Source organism: Pygocentrus nattereri, chromosome 5 (assembly GCF_015220715.1).
Source record: "Pygocentrus nattereri isolate fPygNat1 chromosome 5, fPygNat1.pri, whole genome shotgun sequence".
Lineage (NCBI taxonomy): Eukaryota > Metazoa > Chordata > Actinopteri > Characiformes > Serrasalmidae > Pygocentrus > Pygocentrus nattereri.
The window spans coordinates 29205387-29221113 of NC_051215.1; the positions used below are offsets into that span (position 1 = coordinate 29205387).

At 38.5% G+C, this 15727-nt stretch overlaps 1 protein-coding gene across 1 annotated transcript; it reads right to left on the minus strand.

The window, feature by feature from the left end:
• Positions 1 to 1761: 1761 nt before the first annotated feature.
• Positions 1762 to 10531, minus strand: wu:fj16a03 (uncharacterized protein LOC335475 homolog). Its single transcript, XM_037538441.1, has 4 exons — positions 10420 to 10531; positions 3599 to 3688; positions 2805 to 2903; positions 1762 to 2031 (listed from the first exon to the last, which is right to left on the minus strand). Exons 2-4 carry the CDS (start codon positions 3642 to 3644, stop codon positions 1946 to 1948), a joined length of 231 nt encoding a protein of 76 aa, XP_037394338.1. The 5' UTR covers positions 3645 to 3688; positions 10420 to 10531; the 3' UTR covers positions 1762 to 1945.
• Between the last annotated feature and the right edge of the window lie 5196 nt (positions 10532 to 15727).

Sequence of the window (15727 nt, forward strand, 5' to 3'; positions counted from 1 at the left end):
CATCAGATGTCTGGGTATTAACATTTCCCCCAAGCTGTCAGAATTGTTTAAACGTTAATCAATTAACAAAATCTGTAACTAATGACCTTTAACGCTGGACAAACCTTCCCCTCTCCCTTCTCAGAAGAATAGCTGCAATCAAAATGACGGTATTACTTAAAATAAACCATTTTCAATGATCCTCATAACCCCTTCCTGTTTGGTTCAAATCCTTGGACACTAAACTGATTTTATTGGAAAAATAAACCACCCAGAAAAAAAAAACAATAAACTTCTCCACCTGGGTGGAAAAAGGCATCACACATCATGTTTATCACAATGATATCTCCAGCAACTAATCCAGAAATATGACCTCAAGAGCAGTCAGTTTTTACTATACCAACAACTGAGATTAGTAATATGTCCAAAAATCAACTCAAAAAACAGACTTACCGATTCCAATCTCAGAATTTATTAACATCATCACTACTAAAAAACTACCATCCAAAATATATTAAATCGCTAAATCAAGCCTCACAATTGCTATACCAATCTGACAATGGGAGGAGGACTCATCATTAGCTTTCTGGATTCAGACATGCAATAATAATCACCACATGATCAAAAGCACCAACCTACAACTTATTCAGTATAGAATCATTCAGAGCGCAGTACAGCACACACAAAATGTTTAAAATGGGATTCACAAACACAGCAATCTGTACACAATGCACCCTAAAACACAAATGATGGCTATATTCCATGCCATGTGGCACTGTACACCCGTTCATCAGTTCTGGCAAGAAATCATCACCTTCCTATCCCACGCCTTTGTCAGCTACATCCAACAATCACTCCGCCTGCTAGTAGACATATCAGCAACCAATATGATCGAAGAAAATAATAGAATGCTCCTCATAGCGCTAACCATCGCCAAGAAAACCATACGTCTGAGCTGGAAAACAAAACATTAGCATTAACTACTGGAAAAAAGAATTAACGCATTATATATCAATGGAAAATCTCTCAAACCATCAATATTAAAAACAATAACCCAGAGCCAGCCTGGACACTTCTGATAAAAGCCCTGCTAAGCCCTACAGTAACCTCCAAAACTACTAGTCACAAGGTTTAAGCCCCCAGAGCCAACCCACAAACTAGAAACCCCCCATAGGATCACACATTGGAATACACACATACACACACAAAGCCAGCAAAGGACAGTGCTATTGAACTGTACTGCTAGAAATGTGGTGTACCTACAAGTGTTGTTGTTTTTCTCCTTTTCTTCTTTTTGCTGATTTGTATCACTATTATTATTTTTTGGTTTCCCTTCTCCCTACGTGTTTAATTTTTTATAATATTACAAAATAGATAACAAAGTCCTAATAGTCCTCCGAATAGGGGGTGTGGTTGGCAGGAACAACAACAACAACAACAACAACAAATAAATGGGTAGTGTACAATCTCTGTAATGCACCTGTAGGAGGGGGATAAGAGTTCACGCTGGAGAGCAGAGCTAATCTGACTCAGCAAGATGGCCTGTTCCTGCACTGCGCAAATAAACAGGCCAAAGTCCAGCTCCCAGCATGATGAGGTCAACCAACTCTCTCTCTCTCTCTCTCTCTCTCTCTCTCTCTCTCTCTCTCTCTCTCTCTCTCTCTCTCTCTCTCTCTCTCTCTCTCTCTCTCTCTCTCTCTCTCTCTCTCTCTCTCTCTCTCTCTCCCCCTCCCTCCCTCCCTCACACACAAAATAAAAACACACACTGCACTGACTCCTATGGAAATTATTAATGGAATCATTTATTATGATGCATTATTTTAACAGTAAAAGGAGAAGAAAATAAACAAAAGTGATCAAAAGTGATGTCAATTAAACTAAGGAACGTCATCATCTCCGTTTTTTTTTCTTTTAAATCCTCATGATTGTTGCAGATTTCAGTCTCTAGCTCCCTCTGTTGTTGAAATTATGCATTGCAGAGGTTTGTGTGGCAGCATTTCCAACCTGGCCTTTGACAGAATTCCAGTCTAGCACAGCCCTTTTCTCCAGATGCTGAAAGACAGAAATACATGTGCGTATTAATAAATAGATAATAAATACATGTACATATATAAAAGTACATGCAAAAGATTTGGTAGCCCTGTTGATGTTTAAAGTGAAAAGAGCACACCCACTACAGAGAACACACTTTTGCACATTTTCATTTCACTCTTTATTTACTGAATTTAACATGTTGGGACAAAAATAATGTAAGTGTGGCCTGTGCCATCATATATGTTCCAATATGTTAAGCTCAGCAAAAAAATATGAATTTTGCACTAAAAACTGCAGGAAAAATGCCATATTTAAGTGTGTTAATATGTTATTGTTAACTGAAATATCATTTGATTTGAGGTGTCCAGACTTTGGCATAAGACTGCATAGCACAGTTAGCTTAAGTTATAGTTAGAGCTATATCAGTATGACATCAAATACTTCCCAAAGTGTATTCTGTGCTAATTTGTTTCATTTCATGTTACGCTTTATTATCCATCCATTGCTTCTACTGGTTAAATACTTCATTTTAAAAAGTCAGATACATTTTCTGCACATGTTATGTTTCATTTTTACCCACCAGTTGTGTAGAACACCTGATATTTGATACTAATAGGATGCTGCTATCTCCATGATAACATCTCCACTTTTTAGAACTGTCATGCACAGTTTAATGTATACCACAAGTACTGCTATACGTGCCAATACAGTGCTTCTGTGCGTCAGAGGCCGTGTTCCTGCCAACGTTTTGTGCTTCAAGATAATGATAAACATGGTGCAATGTTGCTTACATCTGGTATAACACGCCTGAAGTACTTTACTGGTGCACGTCAGAACCTGGTGGTTCACCATCAGGAAATCCTCCCCATAGCACTGGATTTTGTAGTCCGCTGTAAAAGAGATCCAACCATGAATTACACTTTATGATATATTTATGCCTTAGAATATCATCAGAGTTTTCACTTCAAATTACAGGGTGTTTTTTCTTAAAGCTCTTTAACATATCAACTACAGCAGATTTAGTAATTATGAACCTCGCTCACCAATATCTTGCAAAGCTTTTCTTTAAATGTAGTAATGTTATAACTGAAGTTTGGGGGGTGGACCATGCCTGAAACCCCTCTTTCTTCCAATCTAACTCCCTATAAATTCACATCTTCACCTTCCATTCCTGTAACAAAGGGTTCACAATCCCCACCGTCACCCCATCTCCTCCCTGTTCCTCAGTCTTATATCAGTCCTGATACAGTTATGAGGGAGATCTTGCCTTCTAGCTACAGGCAGAAGATGCCCACAACTCCAGCCCAAGTTCTCAGATTTCTCCCCCTCCCTCTTCTCTCATACTACTACCACCACGTTGAAGGCATGGTCCTTGTTCTTGAGAAAAGTCCTACGAAAAGTCTATGTCAGATTTATTTTCCTAAACCGCAGAACTGTTTGCACCTCTGAGCTTGCGCAGATTCTGACTGTAAGAACGGTTGGTGAAAGAGGCCCATTTTAAACCTTTAACCATTAAACTGCAGTCATGAACACACTTGATCTGACAGAATGAAAGAAGTTGCAGTCATTAAATGCTTATACTTACCAAAGCAGACTGGCAGCAGCAGCAGCAGCAGAAACCAGGCCTTCATTGTAGCGTTCTGTTCAGACTTCCTTTGTCCTGATTGACAGTTCACTGAAATGCATGAAGAGCAGAGGGCCCTGTCACTTTTATACATTTTCAAGGAGACAGAGGGACATGTACCCAAACACATATGCACTCTGAGTAAACAGCCTTATCTCGTAAAGGTTATGACTGCGCAGTAACATAGGTCATGTTCCCAGTGGGAGAGAATGACGTTGGAATGTGTCACCTTTTGAACGAAGGAGACGGGATGATTGAGGGGATTAAAAACTCTTTGTGTGACACTATTCTGTGAAAATGGTCTGGTTTCAGATATTGTTGAGTCATTGTGTAGAGCACAATGGAAAGCTTAGACATGGTTTTACTTCAAGGGGTTCTTTTGATTTTGTGCTTGGAAATGGTATACACCATGCATCGGTTTCCAGGGATTAAACCTAATCCTGGATTGCACAACATCTTGAATTTTGATTTTCCACTGGAAGGGAATATAACCTAAGACTGTGCTTAATGCCTAACTGGGAAATATATGTACATGTCCAGAAGTTTAAAGACACCTCTTATTCAACATTTCTTCTGAAATCAAAGGTATCAGTAGGGAGTCTGTTCCATTTTTTCTGCAGTAACAGCATCGACTCATCTGGGAAGACTTTACAGTAGATTTTGGAATATTGCTATAACCCTCTAGCTGATGCTTGGCATTAGGAATGGTGACCTCAGTCTCATGTGTGGCTGCTCCAGAGCATCCCAGTCTATTGGTCAATGGGCAATTTCTGTGAAGATTTGACGAGTGCGCAATCGAACCCATGTCAGCACCTTAAAAAGCTGAATTCACTGTTTAGAAGATGCGTTTAGATACTTTTGGACATGTGTAGAATAGGAAGTAGTCCTCATCTACACAGACACTCAACCTGAAGTACCGAACAGTAATCGAAAGAAAGGCGCATTTATATCAGTCCTATCAGAAGCGAACCTGATATCTCCAGATAGAACCTGGTATCTCCAGCTTTTGTCTTTTTTAATAAAATCTGAAAATAACAGCCGCCCTTTACCTCGAAATTTCATAATGAATGGACTAACAAAATGGTCCAAAATTGCTTGAAATGAAATATTGTCACATTGAATTCCACTGTAAGTCAGGATTGTTTTCTCCTGTAAAGTTTTCATTTTGGACCATTTTTACAAGGATTTGTTCCAAGAGCAACAGTAAGTAAGTATCGAAGTTAGCCTGATTCCTGTATATGTGTAAGTACAACAATCTTCACTTCTCATTCGAGTGTTAGCTCCAGTTACTTCTGTCGGAATCTTTCTTGTGTAATAGCTCTGTCTAATTCTCTCAGATGTGCCCTTATTTTGGCACACTTTTACATAATGTTTGCCAGTGCAAAGGTTTAGAGTCTGAACTTCAGCTCACTGATCTCTGATAAGCGGGCTGATTCTGTGATGCAGGAACCTGCTGCACATTTTTCTCATTTCTGGTAGCAAGGTTTGTGTTAGCTGTGTAAAAATGCTTGCTCACGGTTCTGCTGTGTTTTGTATAGGAGGCCTAGTGAGCTCCTACTGATGGAAAGAGCTGAATAACGCCTGTGAGCTCTGAGGTCTGTTTGTCTGTCCTTCTTTTCAAAGGTTTCACTCACTTTGAGTCACTGTGTGTTTGCGCTACAGTTTTTGAACTTAAATGGCACTTTGTGTTACTTGAAGAAGGTGATATTCCAGTTTAGATTTCATGTTTTACACCAGGTAGTTTAGCAGTAGCAGGTCAGGGAAACTAGACTTATGCTATAATAAAGCTAATGGAGCACTCAGTTCAAATGAGTGGTGAAAAAGTATATATTACAATAATATAAAATATACTATTGTATTATTAGCATACTACTACTATTACTACTACTACTAATGATAATAATCATAATTTCCTCTTATTTTAATGAGCTTGGTGAAAAGTGACCTATATATTACAATACACTTTGTTGTTGTTATTATTGTTATTGTTATTATTATTTACATTTTTGTCATCAATTTTATAGACAGTGCAAACAAACTTTTTTTTTCTACAGGTAAATGTAACTAATTAATTATGTAATTATGTAATTAAATAGCAGATCATTTTTAAAGGAAAATGATTCTATGGTTCTAATTGTTAGCACTAATATTTGAGCTGTTAAACGTTGATTTCTCTGTCAGTCTCACTAGGATCTCACAGCCTTTTTGTGATTATTATGGACTAAAATCCTTAATTTTCTCAAAATTTTGGCAATATTTGCATGTTTTTGTTTTGGGGGGATGGAGAGCAGAGTTGCAGTAAAACTAGAAATTTGTGGCCATTGTAAGACTGATATATTACTCAACTTCTTTTAAATGCAGCCTACATAGTTTATGATAAAAAAGGGAAAAAAGTGTAGATGAAGTGAATCTCTGAGAATCAAGAACAGACATATACACTAAAAATGAAAAAAAAAGTATATTATATTGAAATGATGTAATGAAACTACAAAATAAGGACCATATTAATTCCAAATATTGAGGAAAAGAGATAAAATGAAGTGCCCTCAAACTTGTTTTCCACACATGGAAATAATGCAGTGACAGGACACATTTACTAGTTCTAACAAATATTACAAGGGTTTGTTGAACTTGCTAAAAATTCAAAAACCTGGAATACAGATGTTAGAACTGCACTGTAAGTAGCTATTTAAACTCAGCTGGAATCCTTCAATCAAGCGCTTTTGCACAGGCCACATTTTATGTTTTTTTTTTTTTTCTCAGTATGTTAAACGCAGCAAATATACAGTAATTGTCCATTAAAACGCGTGTTCTCTGTAGAGGATGTGATAAACAACAAGACATGTTAATGTGACCAGGGTGCCCAAACTTCTGCATACAGCAGTAGATGTGTTACGTAAGTTTGACTGAACCGGCCCAGATGTGTTGGGCCGTGCATTTATGGAGTGCTTGTTTCGTCTCACTGATGTATGAGTTTATGCACCCTCCATTATACTGGACTGCATTTGTCATGCTGCTCCACTCATGCTTGGTTACGGGTCTTTTTTGGGTTATGTGACTTTGTCTTATTGTCTGACTGGGTTTGAAATACACATTAATGTGATGTCAAGTCACATTTTTCAGACTGTCTAAGACACACAGAGGATAACAGTGTTGTTCTGCTTTCCCCCTCTGCCTGTCAGTCGGATGTTTTTGTCAGACCTTATCGTTGTTTTGACGAAGGTCTAGTCGGGGTAGCACAATCTCAGCCTGGAGTTCTAAACACCTTCAGCTTGTGTGCCAGGGGAAGGAGTCAAACAGCAAATCATCTTTGTCATAACAGAACCTTTTATCTCTAAAGTGGTGACAAGAGAAAGGCATTATGTAATACTACGTTAATGGAAGAAAATTATACATTAACTCCCTTTTTCAAATGGTGTTAATAAAAGACTTTGACCCAGTTCCAAGACTTTTGTCCTGGGATTTTCCTTTGGTTTATGATGGTAGGTAGATGGAATGTTCACAAGCTTTTCATCTTATCCATCTTATCATTCTTCCATTCTGAGTCTTCCAGATCAGTGTTTCCCAATCCTAATCCCAGAGGCCCACAGCCTGGTGCATTTTAGTGCTTTTCCTGCTTTAACTTCTTTCTGCAAGCCCCCTAGTGGTCATTCCACCAGCAGAACTGAAACAGACTCTGATCATTTTAACCCTTGTGTGGCGTTGATGTTTTTTTTATTCATTGGTCTGGTGGACCCACCACATTATTGTTTTTTTTTTTAAATCAAAAAAGCCATAACAATTCATGTAAAAATACCAGATGTTTAAAATATTACAAGTGGTCAGTGTAGAGTTCTCCTTTTGCATCTGCAGCCAGTCAGCAGCTTGTCCATGTTGTTCACCCCTCTCACACACACACACACACACACACACACACACACACACACACACACACACACACAGGACAAGAACAGGACACAGCACCTCCACACTGTTATTCCCTGCAGGTTCACCCCAACACCACATGTCTAATAGAAATGTGTAGGGCACTGAAAATGTGTTATTTTATATGTTCTTCACAGAAAAAGAGCAAAGGCCAAATAATATGAGGTTGAAATAATAATAAATAGCCTGTGTCTCATCACCACGTCGTAGATTGGGTGGGAGCCATTGTCCATAATGGCCTGCAGCTTAGTGTAACACAGGGGAGTGAGGAGGCGGATGCATACGCTGAGATAAGCGACTTTTATTGTGGACAAACCCAGGGTCGTGGTCGAGCCGGTCCAGGTTCCAATAATCAATATCAAGCTTAGGTGGACAGACATAACTAAGAACACCAAACAATACGACCAAACAGTATATCTAAACAAAGACCAGCCAACCATCAAACATCTAACGACAAACAAAAGCACATGGACCGGACTGGGAGGGGCCAATTGTGACACTTAGACAGCGTCCTCCTCTCCGACACTGCCGTCAGCAAGCCCAGCTCCACACCCACAACATCATCGGCCTTGCGGATCAGTTTGTTGAGTCTGTTGGTGTCTGCCACCCTCAGCCTGTTTCCCCAGCATATGCAACAGCATAGAGGATAGCACTCACCACAGATCCTGAGCATAGTCTGGCAGATGTTGTGCTATGATTTGCTTTTTGAATCCCACTATTCCACTGTTTGATTCCCCCTATTTTGGCACACAACTGCAAACTGTAAGCTTTCTTTTCCACCTGCATGTACAGCTCCATAGACATCCACTGAGCCAGAAGTCAACTTGCCTTTCTTCTTGCTTCTAATACTCTTAGTTATATTACCCATAGAGAGCATTTCCCTCTCCTAGCATCCCATAAATAATACACAAATGAATGTAGCAATCCTTTATAGATAAGAACCACAATTCTCATTACTTTTAAAATGAAAAATGGTGTGATCGAGAGTAACATTAATCTGAGCCACTTCCCTGGGTGAAATTCTGTAGCTGTTGTGGTTGATTGAATATTTCAGGGATATTACTTTACCCACTCATGACAGAAAGCTGCAATCAATTACTATAATCTATAGTACATGAGTCTGTGGAACACTATGGGGCAATATTTCCCTCTCTGGCACACCAGCATAATCATTTTAGGCCAATATCTCAGACTCTGAATGGTCCTAAATGAGATTTAGACAGCAGTGTTTTGTCTCTCAATGCACCTGTACAGCTAGAGAACACAGAGGATGCATCTAAAGGAGAAAGTAATGGCAGGATGCACAAATGTGTGCCTAGTTTTCACATGAGCGAATGACTTTTATTTAACTTTCAACTTAACAAGGCAAGTTATTAAGAACATATTCTTATTTACAATAGTGGCCTGGCAGGCAGCAGAAGCCACTTGAGGACAAAGGAAATTTAAGACTTAACGAGTTCTTTCCTCACAAGATTATTGGTCCAAAAGTAGAAGCCATAACTTCACCTTGAATCCAGTTTCTGCTCCTGCATTTTAAAGTCAATTAGTTATACCAGCAGTTCAATACCATTGATTACAAAGTTCAGGACTGGAACTGGATTCATGGTCTGGATTTGAAGACATCTGATCTCAACTCTTTATAATGATGATTAATTTGAATAAATTGTGCAAGTTAATTCTAATTCTTTCCTAAATTTCCATCTACTTACTCTCTTAAAAAAAACAACAAAAGTGCCATAAAGAGTTTTGCTTTTAGTTTCTTAAAGCAATGGTTCTAGGCCATCAGGGACCTTCAGGCAGTCCACATATTTGCTCCCACCCAACTCGCAACAGGTTTGAGTGGTTTGAGAATGACTGGCCTAAAAACCTTCAAATTAATGTTCTTTAAAAACTCATTACTGTAAATGAAAGGGCAAAGAACATTGTAAAGTTTAATCTACTCCACATAATGCAAAATTCAATGAAATATTTTCCAAGAACCATTTCAGAGACGTTCTAAGTTTGGAGCTCTGGGCCCATATTCATGAAACTTCTCAGAGTAGGAGTCCTCCACCAAGAAAACTGTCTTGCAACCTTGGATTGTCCCACTATGAAATTCTGGATATCCAGTATTCAAAATATAGTTAAGATGGAATATCTTACAGCTAAGCTTAACAAGTTAAAACAGAAAACAATAAGAAACTGGGAGATTTTATACAACTCTATTCATGAACTTTAGTTTTAGTAATATTGTGAGATGTTGTTTACTTGTTTAGTTGTTTATATATTTTCTTTGCTTTATTTTTGATTTGTGTGTATTCCTAAAATGTATGACACCATCCTGCCTTCCTCTCCCCCTTACCTCTCCCCACCCTTGTGGTAAAATGAAATGCAATAAAAAGTTGATCACAAAAAAAAGCAGTCCTGATGTAGGATCTGTCCCTCTCAGTAAAATCATAACAAATACAAAAGGCCCCTGATCCTCGATGAGCACTCCTAAGAAACTCTGTAAATACAGGCACAGCTTTTCATCTAAACAAAAGAAAAAGAATCCAGCACTTTGACTTACAAACTGAAAACATATCAACAGTAAGTAAGTGAATAGTGGACTTTAAGTAGCTCGTTCACATAAAATGAATAAAAATGAATGAAAGTGCATTTCGATGAATCCAAATAGAATTCCATTCCAATGAAACCCAAATAAATTGCACTGAAATATTTCAGTTTTGTTCCATGAACAATTCAATGCTACATTGAGGTAATAAAGTCTATGTATACAGACTCAGCTTTGTTAAATGAAAATGTGTAGCATAATTCAATTAAGTTAATGTGACAGTGTATTTAAGTGTATGGAATGGGATAAACAGGAATGTACTCACAAATCCTTTTTGTGTGCCGTCTCGCCTACAGACCAGATGGATCTTTTTGGCTCATGTGTGCATGAATTGTGACGTCTCACATCTTATATATAGACTCCAAGCTGCGCTTGCACGGCAGGTCCTGATGCTCAGCTCCGCTTTTCCCGTTTTAACTGTTTACAGTCAACTTTCAACATGACTCAGACAGTAGCTTTGTTTATGGTAACATTCCGCTTGTTTGGCATATGCAGAGACACAGAAATAGAACACTATTCTTGTTTATTCTTCTGGAATGACAGTTTTCTGAAATGCTCAAATTGCTCTATTTACTTTACAAGCTGTCTTTGTTCTCTTCTCTAATGAATGTTTCCTGTTAGGAAAGACCCTTATTTTGTCACTCACTTAACTCAAATGTAGTTAGCACGTATATGCGTACTCTTTGGGCATGTTTGGGCGGGTAATTTTTTTTTATGCTCAAAATCAAAAAAGGATTTTACAGCAGCATAAAAGACCATTTAAACAATGATCCCAATCTTCTGTTCCTGCTTATCTGATTTGGCTTGTTTACCTTTGGTACATTACTCTTTTGTAATGTCCAGTGGCCTGGATAACCAAGGCCAAAATAAGAATAATTGTGTCCAGGTGAAATACTGAGAAAGAGCTGTTAAAAATAATGAGAGCTTAGTGAAGCCTGTTAACTGATGGGAGTGTGTGGAAACCCTTTTATCCTCACATATTTTCTAAGCTGCTTATCCTCCTTGGGGGTCATGGGGGTTGCTGGAGCCTATGCCAGCTGTCACTGGATAAAAAGCGGGAAACACCCTGGATGGGTCACCAGTCCATCACAGTGTAGACACACTGACATACGCACTTACACATACACTCACACCAAGGGGTAATATAGTATGTCAAACTGGCCTGACTGCATGTCTTTAGACTGTGGGAGGAAATCCACGCAGACAGGGGGAGAACATGGAAACTCCACACAGAAAGTACCCTGGTCACCTGGATGGGGAATCAAACCCAGGCCCTTGTTCCTGTGAGGCAACAGCGCCACCCACTGCATGCAGTCCTATATATGTTGCAAGAAAACCTTGTATCTCAGTTTTTTCATTTCATTTTTCAGTTTTTGACAAGATTTGAAAATGCCTGTTGCCCTTTACACTGTGTGTAAATTTAATGAAGAATGGACCAAAGAGAAACTGCTCAAAATGACTTGGGTTGCGTGGACTTACATTAAAAGGAAAGCAGGTTTTTTCTGTCCTTGTCTATATAAGTTATATACTATCTTCATCAATATTACTATTGTAAGTACCTGTAACTATAGTATCTATTAACTCTATATTATTGCTATTGTGAAGAGTCTTGTGGGCAAATCTTGGGCTGTGACTATAATTCTCCTGATCTTTTTGTTTACTTGCTAATAAATCACTCATCACAAATAAATGAATGTATTCTGAAAACATTCATTGTCTTCTGGCTTTGATAGTTTTCAATGTGCTCTCTATAAAACGTACTTAGGACAAACCCTCATCACAGGCTGTGCTCATCAGAATGTTCTAGTGTCTGTGATTTGCCTCTGCTTTGACAGCCCTCATCATCTCTATTATAGTTTAAACAAAACTGCAGATAAATTGTCCTTCACCCCTTCATTCTCCTTCTCTGACGGTGTGTGAGTCAGTTTGCTTTATTTGTATGATTGGAAGAAATATCACCATTCTGGCTGTAAAATTCCTTACAAAGAATATTGCCACAGTCACTTGTTTGTGACATCCATCACTTCACAATGGGATGAGTAAGGTGGCATTTCCATTGATCTTTATACATTACACACAAGGTCATTCACCAAAATGTGATCTAGATTATTAATATTGTGCTTATTTATACAGATGAGCATTGCTGCTGTTTTCAATGCTTGAAGTTCAGACTATATTGTAAATCATCATGAGAAGGCCACATAAACTTCCAAAATAATGTATTAATGTGTTATGTATTAGTGAAATAGTTCTAGTTCCCATGTTCCACACAGTGAAGCAGTATTGAGAGAACACTTGCAGCTAAAGGCAAAGTTCTAAATCCATACAGAAGTCCAGAGACACCATGAGCTGTTATTATAATTTTCTGGATTGTTTTCTCGAGATAACTAGTTAAGTGTCTTGTGATGTCAAGATAACTTTTTGTTATCTTGAGAGAAGAAGATTACTAGCTCGTTATTTCAAGATAGTAATCCAGAAAATGGTATCTACCTGATTGCCTTCCATAAATCCAAACTGAATCGGTTAGAGGGTTTCTGATGGAAGTAGACATTTATGTCACACTGCGGCCACAATAATCTCCATTTAGAGATCTTTGGACAGCGTACATGTTCATGGTCTCCCCGGAAAACATCCTCCATTAGAGAACGTTCTAAAAGTGACTTTTTAAATGTGATGCACAGTCAGTTTGAACACTGAATTTACTGCACTGAATCCAGTCCAATTGGTTTTGTTCACATTTACGTTCACATCTTAAAAAATACACTGTAAAAATATACTATAAAATATATTATATATAATAAAAGTCAACTTAAAAATTTAAGCTGCAAAGCTTACTTCAGTCAAACGCTTCCCTAACTGACAATTTTTAGTACTATTTCTTAGTAAAGCAAACAATTCAGTTTAATTTGAGCTTACTCACTAAAAGTGAATGTGGTTGTGATGGGCTAAAGGGATAAAGTTGCTTGAATTTTTTGCTGGATTTCTATTTAGCTTCCTCCCACCTCTACCTTCATCACAGCCCCACCCACAGACTAGTCCACCCCCCTTCCCCACTACTAAGTATTTCCTTTGCAGTTCTCTTATATAACAACTGTATAAACATTCCTGAGAGCGAAAGAGTCTCCTTCCGTCTGCAGGTGTCTCTTCTATGGCGTAAAGCTTACAGATTAAACAGATAGCTGCAGGTACTGTGTCCTTCACCTAGTATGCACCTAAACAGCCTGTACTAAACTTTACTGCAGAGCTGTCACTTTGGGAAATGAAGATTAGGCTCCAAAATTGCAAGCCCTGTCATCTTTCGTGTAAAGTTGTTATTACATATATGCTACTGCAGCAAAATATTGCAAAACTCAAATAGCTCAAATAATGAAGCAAATATTGCATTGGATAAGTTCGTTCACACCAACCTTATTTGGTGAAAACCAATCAAAATTTTTTATTTGATTCAGGTCATCTAGCTGAACACTTCAGTCACACCCAGGAGTGCACCAGTCAACTAAACTGGGGAGCGTTCACACCTGATTAAATGAACTGAACTCAGGGTCTTGAATTGAGGGTCAAACACCTGACCAATCAAAAAACAAAAACAAAACAAATAAACAACGACAAATTTGCAATATGTGGTAAATTTTAGCCAATGTGATATAAAAGGAACTGAATTAAATTAATACGTCACAAAATCATAAACTCTGGTTCTGACTACTAACTAGTTGTTAAAGCAGCTTTAAATAGTTCTAAGCTCAAACCGTGCTATTAACATTATTCTTTCTTGGTGTGCATGTACATGTAATTAGCGAATGTTTTCGCTACTGAACTACTGAAAAGGAACATGATCTGAAGACCAAACTAGTGATGGGAGTAGGCTTATTGATTACCCAATGCACAGATTGTCTTCACCTAGTAGAGGCAAAATCTCACTCAGTAGCAGCCAAATAAATGGTCACTGGCATTTATTATTTTTTTTGGGGGGGGGGGGGGGCGGGGGGTTAATTCTCAATGTTGCTGAGAAAAGGGATGAGCTTTTCAGTGAACGAGTATCTCAAGGTGTAGATGAGGCTCATGTGTGCTGGGTTGTAGAAGGACATTTCTTCAGCGCTGTAGTCCAGAAAAATGTGGATCCGTCTGTATTTCCTCTTCAGCTGGATTCTGGTCCATGGTTGGGTGTAGGTCTTCCTACATTCCAGGGCCCAGTATCCATCATAAGAGCTGACATTCAGAATGCCTGCAAATCTGCAGACTCAGTGACCACCCCAAGGTTCAATTTAGTCTTCCTCGACACATCCACTTCTCAGCAGTGTGTGCCTGCCCCCAGAGCCACTGAACCCAACACGCACACACTGAGGTCATTCTGGGTCAAGTAGGATGTCTGGCTGTTTTTCCACATAAAGTATGCTGGTCAGGTCTTCAGAAAGTTTGAGCCTATTTGCTGCAGTATTTGGATCCATTACTGCAAGGTCAGAATGAAATACTGTAATCACGCTATGACTGTTACTGTTATGTGAGTGAATTAAGCTATTCTCTCTGTTTTTGAAAGACATTTCTAACCTCCAACAACATGAGCAAGGTGTATACATGACAAGTACATTACATGGTGAAAATTATGTAGACATTCTGATTATTGATTTCAGGTGTTTCGGCCACATCCATTGCTGGAGGTGTACAAAATAAAGCACATTGTCATGCAGTCTTTACAGACGAACACTACCAGTGGAATGACATATTAAAGAGCTTGTTGACTTTAAACATGGCTCTGTCATAAGATGCCACCTTTGTCATATATCAGTTTGTGAAATTTCTGCACTGCTAGATCTGCCCCAGTCAACTCTAAGTGCTATTATTTTGAAATGGAGCAACAAAAGCTCAGGAATAAAGCAACAGACCACTCAAACTCACAGAGCAGGGCCACAGAGATCTGAAGCATGGAGGGCATAAAATCATTTATAATCTGTTGCTTCACTCACTACAGAGTTCCAAACTGCATTGGGGAGCATCATCAGCACAAGAACTGTGTGTCAGGAGCTTCATGAAATGAGTTTCCATGGCTGAGCTACTGCACCCAAACTTAAGATCACCAAGCGTCGACTGAAGAGATCTAAAGCACGCTCTTTTGACTGAATGGACACAAATTCTCACAGACACACTTTAAAGTCTTGTGGAAATCCTGTCCAGAGGAACAGAGACTAGACGGCAACTCCATATCAGTGCCCGTGGTTTTGGAAGGAAATGTTCAACAACCTCATTTAGGTGTGATTGCTATGTCTCCACAAATTTTTGGCCATAGATTAAGTGAGTCTATCAATCTTAATAGAACAGGAATGTGTTCATATTAAAATGAACTGTTTTTGGTACATAAAATCTCTCAAGTGATGTAAGTTGAGCTCAGAGCAAAATACAAGAAAAATGGTAATTATGATTTTTGACAAACATGAAAATGATTCATTTCTCTTTTTTCCAACTTAATCAAATAAAAGTGATTGTCAAAGCAGGTGGTATCACCATGGTAACATTTACAAGGCTAAATGTAATCCTTAGTGAGGCACAGAACAACATTTTTAATGGTAACATGTAAAGGC

What these genes read in the sequence shown, in the direction of transcription:
- wu:fj16a03 (XM_037538441.1), bottom strand. Translation starts at nt 3,644, where the DNA reads ATGAAGGCCTGGTTTCTGCTGCTGCTGCTGCTGCCAGTCTGCTTTG. An exon ending in GCTGCTGCCAGTCTGCTTTG is followed by an intron (nt 2,904 to 3,598) that starts GTAAGTATAAGC and finishes TCTCTTTTACAG; the next exon opens with CGGACTACAAAATCCAGTGC. An exon ending in TCAGGCGTGTTATACCAGAT is followed by an intron (nt 2,032 to 2,804) that starts GTAAGCAACATT and finishes TCTGTCTTTCAG; the next exon opens with CATCTGGAGAAAAGGGCTGT.